The following is a 14732-nucleotide window of genomic DNA, read 5'->3' as shown; positions in this document are numbered from 1 at the left end:
GCATTACTAAGTGATGGCAGGGACACACAAGTTGGAAAATCTAAATAGACAAGTAGACAGTCCTATTAATGAAACTCTGGCACTATCATGTATAGTGAGATATAAGCAGTATAGGAGATTGTAAATGCACAAAATATCAAAGAGCAAAAGAGAACAATAGCCTTTGACAACAGCAGCTACAAAAATCTTAGCAAAAAAATAGATTAAGAATTGAACAAATAAATGCACAGTCTAACATGAGGGATTTGGGCCTCATCTTCTTTCTTCTAGTGAAGAACTGAGAACAAAAAATCTCTCTGTATAATTCCACCCGGTACACATTATCTCAACAGTAGCTTCAGGATCGTGTACGAAGTGGCTTTTCTGTCATAAAGCAGATTCAGGCTGGATGAGGTAAAATATCTTTTCAGAAAAAGTTAAATGAAAAGAATGCCACCCCAAAGAAATTAAACGTTCACTCTTAAACAAACACAATAAACCCAGCAATGGGCTAGATTGCCTGAGATATCAGCAAAAAAATATTGTTCAGCAAATTATTCTTGGCACAAACAACAAGGTTGGTAAATGCCCTGGGAGAAAGAAACACCCTGATGGTGACACCCACTGTCAAAAGTATAAATAGAGAGAGCTAGGGATGAAAATTTACAGTCCTGAATCTTATCAGGCTGTGCACCTAAATTTGGGGTTGTGGTTAGACTCTCACCTGCCGCCACTATGAGCTGTGGCACTAAATCTTCAACTAGTACCACTAGAATTAGCAGTGGAGGTGGTGGTGGTGGTGGTGGTGGTGGAGGGGGTAGCAGCTGTGGAGTGCGTAAATCTGGTGGATACTCCTCTATGTCCACTAGAAGATACACTTCTTCTGGAGGTGGCGGAGGCTTTTCTGGGAGAAGCTTTGGTGGAGGAGCTTCCAGGAGCAGCTATGGAGGGGGCTTTAGCAGTGGCAGCTGTGGGAGGATTAGCCGCAGTAGCTATGGTGGGAGAATGAGTGGCGGCAGTTATGGAGGAGGAATGGGCTGTGGAAGCATGGGAGGAGGATTTGGATCGGGCGGTGGTGGTTTTGGGGGAATGGGAGGTGGCTATGGAGCCAGCCTCAGTGGAGGTAGCTTTGGCGGTGGTGGTTATAGTGGAGGTGGATTTAGTGGCTTCGGGGGTAGTGGTGGCTTTGGTGGTGGCAGCTTTGGTGGTGGTGGTGGCGGCTATGGTGGTGGTAGTTTCGGTGGAATGGGGTTTGGTGAAGAGGCCGGCCTGCTCTCCACAAATGAAAAGTTGACCATGCAGAACCTTAATGACCGCCTGGCTTCTTACTTGGATAAAGTGCGACGCTTGGAGGATGAAAATACTCAGCTTGAACAACTGATCAGGGAGTGGTATAAAAACCAAGGTCCCACTCATTCCAGGGACTACAGCCAATATTACAGAACAATTGAAGAACTGCAAAACCAGGTACGTTGCAATTTGACTAACTTTGAACAGACTGTCATTAGAACGGCACTTGCCTCCTGCAGCACAATATCCGTATTTGCGGAAATATATTCCCTCCTTTGTTTTAGCCAGAAAGCAGACTGATGTGGTGACAAAGCCTGACTGCCAGTTTGTCTTGGCTGTGGGTGATGTGTATATGCTGGCACACTTGTGTCTGGCGCAGGTAGCAGTGTGTGGTGAGATGGCAGATCATCACTCGCACACCCATTACGGGGCCTGTCCAGTGCTCTCTTCAACACTTGGCTATTGCTGGTTTGTTCCTCGCTCTCTTGAACAGGAGATATAATCACTGCTTGCTTATGTTGTGCTACTAGTGGCATAATAATTGCACCTTTTTGTGAATATACATGTTGGATGAGCCAACATGTGCATTTAGTCTGATTCCAGCCCTCAGCCATTTAATAGTCTTGTATCTCCTACATGAATATGCCAAATGCAATGGTAATTATGCTTTTCCACTGTTTTTTGAATATAGGGAGTTTATTTAATTATTCTTTCCAGCAAGGTATTTTTAATAAATATTTGTCAATCAAAACTGACAGCCAAGGCACTTTCTTTTAACTGGAAGAAATAAACTCTTCTCTCTATACATAGCTCCTGCAGCACTAGTCAGGCTTGACATTGACATGAAGATATTCTGAAACGTGTTTCTGTACAGGTATTTTCTGCCTCTGTGTGTCAGACTGAAAAGACAACTGACCACATAACATCTGCCCTCTCCCTTTCAGATTGTTGGTGCAAATGTGGACCTTAACAAGATCCTTCTTGACATTGACAATACCAGAATGACTGTGGATGACTTCAGATTGAAGTGAGTCTTTCCCTTCCTGTCTCATTTCATCTTGCCTCCCTTTACCCCCCAATGAGTTCATATTGCTGATTAAACTTCTGAGGTGCTTAATTGGAGCCTCTTGGCTCCAATGACAGAATATACAATTTTGGGGGAAAGCACTCTGAGAATGATTTTTTTATTATTTTTTCATCACTATTTTTCGCCGGACAAGTTATTGAAGAGTGCCATTTAAAGGATGACATTCTAAGTTTCTCTATCCTTCCATGCAGATTTATAAGCATAATCCTCATCATATAAATCTCATAGACAGAAATTCTACCGAAATCAAACAAACCTATTAGAGATGGAAAGAGAATTAGGTCCTTTCTTTAAGAACTGAGCAATGAGATTAAAACCCAAAGAGGTACTGATGGGAACTGCTCGTAGTCAAGATAACGAACAAAGAGGTCTGGCAGCTCTTTTACTGTCTTTCTCATCTGTCATTCAGGTATGAAACCGAATACACTCTCCACCAGAGTGTGGCAAGTGATATTAATGGATTACGTCCACTTTTGGATCAACTGACTCTAGCCAGATCTGACTTGGAGACACAGTTTGAATCCCTAAAAGAGGAACTGATCTATCTTAGGAAGAACCACGAAGAGGTAAGTTTCTCCACACCTTAAAATAATAATAACTAATGAAAACTCAATAGTCAGAGAATTTCCTGTGGATTTCTTCCACTAGCAGTAACCAGACTCTGGCTGCTGCCTTTGATCACTCAATTTAACATAATCTGGCTTTGATTTTCAGGAGTATGTAGCATCCATAGCTGCCCACAACTGATGTAATAAGACACCTAGGTCAACATGTGCTGAAATGAGACCAGGGAAATGAACAGCTTTCAGTACAAAGTACAATTCTGTTGCTGAACTCATGGAAGGAAAATTGCATAGAACATATGGAGGAGTTAAAAGAAAATATTTATACTATCTGCAATGGTATTTCTCATTAAGAAGAAAAATTCATAAAAGGATTTTCACAAAAAGCATGCTGCATCAAATTCCTTATGACCCTGAGGAGAAAATATCAGGGTCAATGTGTATGTGGTGCCTGGCTATTGTTCACTATAAAGTTTGCCTTAGGAATGGCAGAATTGTTCCCTTTCACGACCAGGGCCGATGAGGCCCCCTTTGCAGGAGTGATACATCTGTGTGAGGATTTGTGTTTCTTTCTTTTCCTTTATTTGAAACTATGACATTTTTCTTTACCTTCACCCTTTGACAGCATGGGGGGGTTTTGGTGGTTTTTTTTCTAGGAAATGAAAGGACTGCAAACACAATCTGGTGGTGATGTCAATGTGGAGGTCAATGCTACTCCTGGCATTAATTTGATGGAAAAACTAAATGAAATGCGTTGCGAATATGAACGGCTTATTGAGAACAACAGGAGAGAGGTGGAAAGCTGGTATGAAACCAAGGTAAAGCATGGGGTTTTTTTTGATTACTCAGTCTTGCACAAGGAGCTGGACCAATTAACATCCAGCAGAGGAAAGGCAACTTATCATGAATTATTTAAGGAACATTAACTTTAAATAAATGTAAGCAGTTTACTGCAACAGGTCAGTTCTGGAGTATTGAGGTTATGTAGTAAAGCATGTAGAATCTCTGTGTTCCAGTAGCAAGGTGAATTACACAAGAGTGAGGTAGCAGAGTAGCATGTGGGAAATACACACAGTCACTCTACATTACATCTTTCTTATTAATTTCTTTCTCAGTGCTTTTATGTTAACCCCACAATGTTTTCTTGTTATCAAAAATGCCTTAATTTCATATGTGAATTTTTCAGATGGAAGAAGTTAATCAACAAGTCCACTCAAGTGGCCAGGAGATACAATCAAGCAACCAACAGATCTCTGAGCTGAGACGTGAATATCAAAGCCTGGAAATTGAGCTACAGTCACAAATCAGCATGGTAAGTAAAGAGGTTTGCTTCTGCTTCACCTGTGACACAGGCTGTATGAGTCACTGGAATGAAAGAACGGTTAGACCTAAAAAGTACTCCAGCTGTAGAGAATGGGATACTGGATTATTTATCTTCAAAGATATGCTTTCTTCTGGTTTGTGAAGATCTCCAGTTTTTCCACAAAAATGTGTTAGATTTGCCACATTCCTGTAAACATTCTATTTTGTTTTCCATTTGCAGGTAGACTCTTTGCAATCCAACTTGGAAGACACAGAACGTCGTTACAACATGCAGCTGCAGCAGATCCAGGGTATGATCGGCCCCTTGGAGGAGGAGCTGGCCAGCATCCGCTGCGAGATGGAGAGCCAGAATGAAGAGTACAAGATGCTCCTGGGCATCAAGACCCGCCTGGAACAGGAGATTGCTCAGTACCGGGCACTGCTTGAGGAAGGGCAGCATGATCTTGTGTATGTAAATCGACAAAAGAACAGAGCGTTGTGTGAAACCCAGGGTGGCTAGATTAGCCACAAAGACAGGAAATTAACAGTCTAGGTTTGCAAAACAGATTTTGTACTGAAATGAGGCTAATTCAGCTATCTTGACCACCTGCCTCCCAGGTTTGAGGTACTGCGCATTTCTTGGCAAACCTGTTCAGAATATAAATCATATGAAAAAACTTAATGCTGAAATTCTGAACTACCAATTTGAGGTTGGACAGGGAAACCCACATACAGAGACTTGCCTTCACCCTGGTTCTAGAAAAGGCCAGGAACTAACAGACAGAAATCACCTTGCAAAAGACCATAAGCAGAAAAATGACCATAGTTTTCCAGATCTTCATAAAAGTCTCAGCATGCAACATGCTGAAAGTTCAAGCTGATTCAGTCTCCCTTATGCAGTGAGCCTGCTTCTGCTTTTAAGTGGTACCTGAAAGAAGAGCTAAAGCTTCATGTTCTGCCTTTCCAATTTGGAGCGCAGTGACATCATACACTGATACAGCAGCAATGCTAAATCTTGCAAGAAATATCTGAGCAGAATATGGGAAAAGCAAAAACTCTTGCATTCAAGCTGAAATTGAAAAAAGAGATTGATTTTTGGCACTGCATCAGTTCTCTTTTTTGGCACTGCATCAGTTCTCTTGCTGATCTGTGCTAGAGTCTAGAAAGAAGTACAGACAAGGGAAATGCAGGCTTCTGCACAGTATCTGTAGACAGATTTTCTTCTGAGGTCAAAAATGCATTTGATTAATTTTTTTTCTCCTTCTTTCTCTCTCTTTGCAGAATCCCAGCAGGAGGAACGGGAGGAGGAATGGGAGGAGGAATGGGAGGTGGTAGAATAGGAGGTGGTGGCTATTCTTCTGGAGGAGGAAGGGGAGGAGGAGGTAGTAGCATGAGTGGTGGATATGGAGGTGGTGGCATTTCCTCTGGCAGCGGAATGGGAGGAGGAATGGGAGGAGGAAGTGGTGGAGGAGGAATGGGAGGAGGAAGTGGAGGAATAGGAGGGGGAAGCAGCGGTGGATGCAGTAGTATTGTTGGAGGAGGAGGAGGAGGAAGGATCTCAGGAGGCGTCAGCAGTTCCCACTCCTACTCTTCGTCTTCCCAGTCACAGTCCTGCAGGAGTGGTGGTGAAAGCCAAGGTGAGAACTGTTGCATGGGCACACTGTTCTCAGTCCCATCCTCAATAATTCATACACTGTACCAACATAGGAAGTAAACAGTTCTGAGGGTAAACTGAAATTTCTGGGAAGTGTTAGATTTACTTTTACTAACAATTCTTTTCTATTTGTATGCAAAGGATCCATTCTGCTTAAGAAACACACATTCAATTTCTATTCAATTTTGTGGGTGACATCAGCTAATCATGTAGTTAAAACCACAGCCGGTTTTCTTCATCTCTCTTTGCAGAACCTCATAAATACTGCTGGTTTTGTACCATGCTGAAGTTTGCCTTTATGCTTTTGGAATGCTTATGGTCACCTATCACATGTCAGTACTGAAAAAATTAATGTTTGTTTTATTTCCAAACAGGGTATGGAAGAAAATCTTTTGACTAAGCATACATAATAAGGATCCTACAGTGCAAGACCTTTCAAAAGAAATTGGTCCAAATCCTCTACATTGCCCATGCTCCCGAGGAACGACAGATGCTCTTCACAGTTCCCCAATGCTGCTGATGCCATCTATCCAAAAAGGCCCATCACAGCTACTTGGGGGCCACCTGCCCACCATGCTATGCGCTTCTTCTGCCTGGAATGCTTTGTGGCTTCAATCATTGGCACTTGAGCTACTTGCTTTAGAGATTCAAGCTGTTTGTTACTTGGGTTGGGCTGTATGGGGAAAATGTTGCTAATAAAACTTCATTTCTGTCTGATGCAACCAGAATCCTGTGTGTAGGTTTTCTTCCATTCCATAGATGTAAACACATAAAAAGAAAATACAAAGCCATGCCAACACATGTGTCTAGGTAGAAAACTTGGTGATCTATTACAATAGTTGATAATGAAATTTAGAGTTAAAGCACAATGTCTGAGCATTCAGGGCAGATCATAATTTTCTTGGAGCATCCTGGGCTGTGCCCTCATTTTTTAATAATGCGCCAGATACTGTTGTGGAGCTGAGCCCTAAGATTCAATAGCAGTTAATTATCAGACCAGACCAGACTGCAGAATCCCAGCGCTACATGAATGCTAATAAGGTTGGCATCAAAGGAGTGCCCACCCAGGCCCGACAGAGACACATGAATGATTCCAGAACCATGATTGTAAAATGAAAGGAATGTTTCAATTTGTGATTCACAAAAACTTAACTGACACTTTTTGGTTTATACTGGAAATACACAAACTAGGAATCTGTTTTTGAAGAGACAAGAAAAAGAAGTTAAAAGGGAATACAATATACAGGAGCTTTACAACGTTCTCCTCCATAAAACATTAATACTAACAAGAATATTCGCCTTCTACCTGTGACAAATGAAGCACGTGTGAAAGTACCTGGAATGTTTACTTTTGGATATAGGAAGAGCTGTACAATGAAGAAAATTACTATAACTCTTTCAGACACACCTAACTGTTACTTAAAAACATTCCTGACTACAACTTGCGAAAAAATTTGATTGCTTGGCTGCTGCAAGAGCTCGGAGCAACTCAACAAACAAATAACTGGAAAGCACTCTCTTGTTATTAGCTATCTTTTGGGAGTTGCATTTGCTTCTGTCCAGCTTTTTTATACCCATTATTTCAAAAAAATTACAGTATAGCTTTCTCCAGTGACTGGGACAACCTTGTTCATGAAAACAAACAGTAGCTTGTTTGATTGTGGTCCACCCCTATGGATAAAACCCATTTCCAGAGACAGTTGAAAAAAATAACTTTGCCTTCCAGAAAGTAACAAATTCAGAGATCAAAGGAAATTAACTGTATTGTCCTAGACCCTTCAAAGCAGTCTCTTGTGCACCGTTTGAGGAGTCTCAGGAATTTCTGCATGATATTCTGGAGGAGAGGGCTGCCAAAGTAGACACATTACAAACCACAGCTTTACTAATTTTAATGAGAAGTTAGCATCTGAATTCCTCAGACTCATTTGAAAGTCTTAGTACATTGCACACCTACTATTTGGACAACACAGAACAGAAGTCAATTATAGGCTGCGCAGCTGGCAAGTAAAACCAGCAGCGGAAAACCTGGAAAGGAACATAAAATACTAGTGCCAGCCCAGCATGCCAGGCTCCCTGTAGTTCTTCCCTGAGGCAGGTTCAGCTCATACCGCTGTTTGCAGAAGGCCCGGTTGTAACTCCGGCCCAGACAGGAAAAAAACCTAAGTGAAGCTAAGTTTTTTCCAAATGCATGCAGAGGTCCTAGCTCCAAAGGCTAGCGGAGTATGCTGGTCAGACACGGGGCCAAAATTTCCCTGAGGCTGCACAAGTGAGGGCTCTGCTTCACTTGGACGTGAACTTGGAGCTTGAACCGCTGCTGCAGGGCTGGGTGCTCAGGGAGTGGCCTCTAGTGGTGAATAAAGAGTGAAAGAAAACGGGGGGGGGTGTGGAAATAGAGCTAGAACTAGCGAGTAAAGGTAAAAGAGGTCGACACACAAGGGTGTGGATCAAGAGAATAGATGCAAAATTAATTTCCAGAAATACAGGTCATATTGCCGTGCAAACTTTCTCAACACTTGGAAACCTTTCAGGGAAATAAAAATACTTGACCAACACCAAACCAAAGTCTGTTTTGTATTGTGACTGCACGAACTAGGCTTTGCAGACCTGTTAAACAGACTTTGCGCCACACCAGTACTTCCAGTGACACACAACAGGAAGAATGAGAGTCCAGTAATGCTGATTTCTATTTCTTTGTTTTAGCTATTTGGACTACACACATCATCTAGAAAGATATATGATATTTATAGCAAATGGTATGTGGATTGTTTCAAAGTAATCAACTGTGCTTAACGCCAGAGCCCTCTAGAGGGTACTACACCGTTAACTCCTGCACCTTGTATGTTACACCACCTCCACAGATAGCAAGCTACATTTTAAATTAATATTTAAAGAGTATTTCTTCTCCTGTCTCACAATTACCTTGCTGCCCAACAGGCACTAAGTGCTATGCATTGGATGATGGTGTTCAGAAAGGGTTAAAATAGGCAGAGTGGAGACAGCACCTAGTAAGAGAGCCAGTTAGAGGGAATGAAGGGTTCTCAGGAGAAAGTCACTGGTGTGGCTAAGGAAATTGGAAGAGACTATCAGAGGGGAATAAAGAATCTCACTGTACCTTGAGCAAAGACTGAGGAAAATCCTGTGGATCTAGGCAGGATCTTCTCATTATCCTACTCTGATGTGATTGGTAGTAAATTAAACTAATTTCCCCAAGTCAAGTCTGTTTTGTCCATGACAGTAATTGGTGAGGGATCTCTCACTGTCCTTACCTTGACCCATGAGTCTTCCCTTAGAGTTTGCCCTTAGGAGGGCAGGGATAGAACAGCTGGGGTGGGCACTGGCGTCCAGCCAGGGTCAACCCACCACAGGCACATACAGGCACACTGTCATCAAGCTCAGACAATGCTACTCCCTCCTCTGATGCGTACCTTCAGATGTAAGGTGACTCAATCCCTTCTCACTCTTCTTTTGCTGATTTTAATGAGTTTATTTCTTCTTCTGTTACATGAAATCTCTTCCTAAAATACTTCTAGGTCGAATTAATCCTCCCTCACTGTGGATAAGCTGATTTTGAGGTGGTAATTCACAGCAGGTTCCACGACCTCCTTGTGCTGCCTTTGTACTTGCCAAATTATTCTTCCGTGGGAATTACAGTGCCAATATTTAATGCACAGCTGGAAACCAGAGAATTTGTTTCTATTCAAGGCTTTTCTCAGTTTCATAGAAGCTTGATTAGCAAAGATGGAAAAAGCAACTCACTGAACATCCCATATTGCATAGGCAGTGGAAAAAAATACACAATTGTTTCTTACTCTGTGTTTTGTGTTGCAAGATATTCTCTCACAGCTGGCAAACACAATTCACTGTAACAACTTCAGATAATGATTATATTACTTCAGATCTAATCTTTGGCAGTGTATCTTTTCACCAAACTTATTTTTTACTGCACTAGATAATTCAAAGACATATTCTGAGAAATGGCTATTTTTAATATGATTATGAAAATATGAAATAGCAAACATTTCTCCTCTCAGTTTCCTCTGAGTCTGCTTAAAACAGCTAAAGTAAAATTAATAGCTGTTTGATAGGAGAAGATTTAATGTTTTCCTTTGCAAAATACAACTCTTGTGGCTGTCAACTGGTTTTCTTCAATAAGAAAAATGACCCCAATTACCATACTGCACTTTCAGAGAAAGTTAGAAACCAGCAGGACCTTCCTTGATATAAGCAGTGGCAACAGACTGAAAAATTAGTATTAAGTTCTCTTCTATAACAGACATGGAAATGAAATTTTTAAAGTTAATAATTTATTTCAACAAATTAAAGTAGACTTCTAAAGAGTTAATGTAAATTTTGAATAAATTAATGAATGAAGAGCCCCTTGGAGACTGCTGGTCTGAACAAATCATTGTCTGTGATCACAGGAGAAAGACAAAGCTGAAATACTGAATTTCACCACACGGAAGACTGAAGGAGACAGACAACAAGGTGGAGCCTTCATTAACTCCTATTACTAGTGAGATATTGCCAGATTAATAGCAGCTATGAGATATTGTATTATTCAACAAAATACCCAACAAAGAGCCACCCACATAAAATTACAGTGCATGCTTCAGGTGAATCAACACAGACATACTTGAGCAGAATGGTAATGCGTTTTACTTACCTCAGAAGAAATTTCCTTAGCACATCACTTTTGGCATGAGCACTAAGGCTGGCAAACTTCATGGGAAGCTGGACTGCCTTACAGGTGACACCCACCAACAAGGTATAAATAGCCATCAGCGAGGACAGAGGCTGCAGTCTCATTTTCTGAATCAAGCTGTGTGGCAGGCTTTGCATTGGGGGCTGGATATCTGATTCCTTCCACCATGAGCTGCAGCATCAAGAGAACATCTAGTACCTCTTACAGGAGCGGGGGAGGTGGAGGCGCCTGTGGTGGCGGCAGTGGCAGGAGCTCCTCCGTCTCCTGCAGGAGATATGCCTCCTCGGTGATAGGCGGTGGAAGCTATGGTGGGGGAGCATGCGGCACTGGCTACGGAGGGGGCATGAGCGCTGGCAGCCTTGCTGGTGGCTTTGGTGGAGGCCTGGGAGGAGGCTTCGGTGGTGGCCTGGGAGGAGGCTTTGGTGGTGGCTTTGCAGGAGGCTTTGGTGCTGGGGGAGACATGCTTCTGGGCGGCAATGAGAAGGTCACCATGCAGAACCTCAATGACCGCCTGGCTGCTTACCTGGATAAAGTGCGAAGGCTGGAGGAAGAAAATGCTCAGCTCGAGCACCACATCCGCGAGTGGTACAGGAAACAAGCTCCCAGTGCCTCAAAGGACTACAGCTCCTACTACCAGACCATCGAACAACTCCAGAACCAGGTAGGACAGACCCAGCTAACGTGGCTCCATCTCCCGCGCACTATTCTCCTTTGCAAGGAATTTGTCCTCTCTGGCACTGGCTCTAAACGGGTGGGAGGGACCTACTGGTCAGCCTCGCTGGTGGCACCGCAGGCAGAAACCTGCTGAGCTGCGCCTCCCGCCTCTTGGGTAAGCAAAGCCCCACACCACAGCACCCCACAAGCGAAAGGGATGTGCTCTGAGGGCACAGCCCAAGGCGCCAAGGAGCGCTCCAGCAGGCCCAAAACATGCTGGCGCACGTAGCTGCAATCCCACGTTGTACAGGTGGCTCCAAACCAGGCATCTGCGGTTTCCAGTCCTTCACTCTGCTCCCACCCGGCTCAGCTGGATGGAGTGCAAAGCCAGAGCACCTGGAGTGCAATATCACAGCTCCTCTTGTCTATGCACACTCCCACGTAGGCCAGACAGAAGGACCAAGGCCTTCTCTTGCAGTTGGCTTACACTGGTACCAAGAAAACTGGGTAAACAGACTGTGAAGGAGTGCATTGCAGAAAAAGGGCTGAATACATTCAATACATTCCTTGGCACACATGGGAGAAACTTTAGCTTGAGAAAGAAAAGCAAAGAGAAGGGATTTGGGAGGATGGTCTGTGATAACCCAAGTCTCCTTGAAAAGTAAATTTGGACCGTTAGCCTCCCATATGGCCCCTGCATTACAGCAGAAAACAATCCTAAGACACACAGCAATGCCCTACCAATGCTTTACGTCTTTTTTCTTCTTCTCCTGGATGCCTTGAACACAGAATGACCCTTCCCCAACTTCACCTTTTTCAGATCATTTCTGCCACTGTGGACAATAACAAACTGCTTCTGGACATTGATAACAGCAAGATGACTGCTGATGACTTCCGAATGAAGTGAGTACCTCTCTGAACCTTACATGTCTTTCAAACCACACTCAAGACCTCAGGAGACAAGGCAGCACTGCCCCAAGTAGTTTTACTGAGTCTTTATGTTTTATTGGGATATTGAACCTGAAAAGATGTGTGCCATTGAATGTCATCATCATCTCATTTCCCCATTTCTCTGTCTCTCTTGTCTTCGGCAAAGGTATGAGAATGAGCTGGTCATCCGTCAGACTGTGGAGGCTGACATTAATGGCTTGAGAAATCTCTTAGATGATCTGACTCTGGTTAGATCTTCACTGGAATCCGAGCTGGAGTCCTTGAAGGATGAGCTGATTGCTCTTAAGAGAAACCATGAGGAGGTACAATGCAATGATAAATAGTGTGTCCAAGGCATAATCTATTGATACTGCTTTGCTCACTGTCCCCACCACAAGAAATGACCTGTGCTCCTTGTTTCTCTCTTTGGACTCTGCAGGAAATGAGACAGCTGCAGTCTCAGACGGGTGGCGACGTGAGCGTGGAAGTCAATGCTGCCCCTGGAGAAGACTTGACAAAGATACTGAACGATATGAGGAACGAATACGAGCAGCTCATCGAGAAGAACCGCAGAGAGGTTGAGCAGTGGTATGAAGTCAAGGTACGCAGCAATGCACAAAGTGGAGTCTCCTGCTGTGGGAAAACCCAGGCACCCTCGACTGGGCACGCAATGCCTTTGGCTAAAAGGGGGAGGCTGCTCACCTGCACCATACTTGCACGGCTTGGGGAACGGGAAGGGAACAGCTGCTGGGGAAAGACTGCAGTGGCAGAGGGGGAGCAGGACGAGTCTGATGTGCACAGCTGGGTGGAACATCAGGATCTACAGAGCAATGACTAGGCTGTCCTCGATGAGGACAGGATGGAAGGGAGAGGCTCCCTGGCTACATTAGCTCTCAGTCAGCAAATCTGCTCCCTGAGAGGATCGTCTCACTTAGAAACTGTGTTTGGGGTTTGACTCCTGCAGATTGAAGAAGTCAACCGGCAGGTCACTTCTAGCAGCCAGGACATCCAGACAAGCAGCCACCAGCTCACTGAGCTGAGACGTGAAATGCAGAACCTGGAGATCGAACTGCAGGCGCAGCTCAGCACGGTACGTGGGGCAGGACCGCTGAGAGCCCTTCCCTCCTCGGAATGGGCAGGGATGGGTAGAGCTCTGGTCCTAAACTCCTGCCTTTCCACTTCCAGAAAAGCTCTCTGGAAAACTCCTTGGCAGAAACCGAAGCTCGCTATGGCTGCCTGCTGCAACAGATTCAAGCGCAGATTAACTCTGTAGAGGAGGAGCTGGCCAGCATCCGCTGCGAGATGGAGAGTCAGAACCAGGAGTACAAGATGCTCCTGGGCATCAAGACCCGCCTGGAACAGGAGATTGCTCAGTACCGGGCACTGCTGCAGGAGGGACAGCAAGACATTGTGTACGTATCCCATATTATAGCAAAGGTATAAAAAGAAATCCTTGTGTGCTTAACTGCTAATAGAAACTTCTTGTCCATGGAGCTACAATAACCCCTTTTTTGACTGAATATCCAGTGGTTATGTCTCTTTTTTGTGAATTAATTATTCTCCTTTTACAGTGCCTCCCAAGGAGCTTTTCAAGGAGGTGGAAAATCCTCCCATTCATATTCTTCTTCCTACACTCATTCCCAGTGTGGTGACATGACAGGTAAGACAACACTTTGTATGGATATGCTTATTAGTGGGTTATATCTACCCCAATGACTACAGAATATTTTGTCTGAAAAAGAGTTTAGTATTTTGGGCTGGGCAAGATTCCCAGGTCCAGTGGTCCAGGAGTCAGAGAACTTCACTGACTGTTACAGAATAATTAGGCGTTAAAATACAGTAAGTCTTTCCCTTCCCTCTACCTAAATACAAAATACAGATTATAAACTTTACAGGATGGGATATGCTTTTTTGCTCATAGGAATAAAAAAAATATACAGTTCTGAGAAAGTGCCTAGGGTATTGCAGGGCTTGGAGCTTTTGAGCTTCTCTTGCTGACACAGCATGTTAGGTGAAAGAATTCAGTTTATCGGGAAAGATCAGATTTCGCCTTAAGGCAATGATCTGTTTTTGTCTTTACACAGGACAGTCAAGAGTGTGCTAGAGCAATCGCAGTAACAGTGATGCTGGCATCCTCCAGCTAAGACGCATTGAACATGGACAACAAGAAACTGAACCAAACACTTCTGCAGCACAGCTGATGCAACTGGAACAATTTGGAAAGTGTGCCTGGTCACCTGCCTCAGCACCCCTTCTTTCATTCTGCAATGCTTGTCTTTGTCAACTGGTTCTTTGTTCAAAAGCTTAAATAATGCTGATAACACTGCCTCTAATAAAACTTTACTTCTGCAATGCAAATAAAACAAATGTGTCTGGGAAATTTAATTTAACAAAATTTGAATGAGTATTTATCAAGCTAACCGATCAAATACAGATTGCCCAATCGTACTTTGTAAAATAGTCTCAGGACACTCTATTTTGCACTAGGAAAATGGACACCATTCCGAGGCCTTATCACTCAGTAAAAGGAAATGTCACAAATTCTGAACATGGCTGTACGAAGGCTGTGTG

The 14732-nt window shown here is 43.5% G+C and overlaps 2 protein-coding genes and 1 long non-coding RNA gene across 3 annotated transcripts in view; 2 read left to right on the top strand and 1 right to left on the bottom strand.

Moving 5' to 3' along the window:
• The window catches only part of LOC308055377, a 110673-nt gene that overhangs the window by 9763 nt on the left and 86178 nt on the right, over positions 1–14732 (bottom strand). The window lies entirely within an intron of this gene.
• LOC308055363 (uncharacterized protein) lies at positions 708–6603 on the top strand. The gene is made up of 8 exons (XM_080369246.1): positions 708–1446; positions 2214–2296; positions 2766–2922; positions 3576–3737; positions 4106–4231; positions 4463–4689; positions 5503–5858; positions 6250–6603. The coding sequence occupies exons 1-8, from the start codon at positions 715–717 to the stop codon at positions 6273–6275; spliced, it is 1869 nt and encodes a 622-aa protein (XP_080225372.1). The 5' UTR covers positions 708–714; the 3' UTR covers positions 6276–6603.
• On the top strand, positions 6703–13890 carry LOC308055367 (keratin, type I cytoskeletal 19-like). Its single transcript, XM_080369250.1, has 7 exons — positions 6703–11238; positions 12052–12134; positions 12328–12484; positions 12601–12762; positions 13126–13251; positions 13347–13573; positions 13733–13890. Exons 1-7 carry the CDS (start codon positions 10744–10746, stop codon positions 13875–13877), a joined length of 1395 nt encoding a protein of 464 aa, XP_080225376.1. The 5' UTR covers positions 6703–10743; the 3' UTR covers positions 13878–13890.

This window comes from Falco punctatus, assembly GCF_963210335.1.
Source record: "Falco punctatus genome assembly, chromosome: 19".
Classification (NCBI taxonomy): Eukaryota; Metazoa; Chordata; class Aves; order Falconiformes; family Falconidae; genus Falco; species Falco punctatus.
This window is presented reverse-complemented; position numbering and strand designations above follow the sequence as displayed.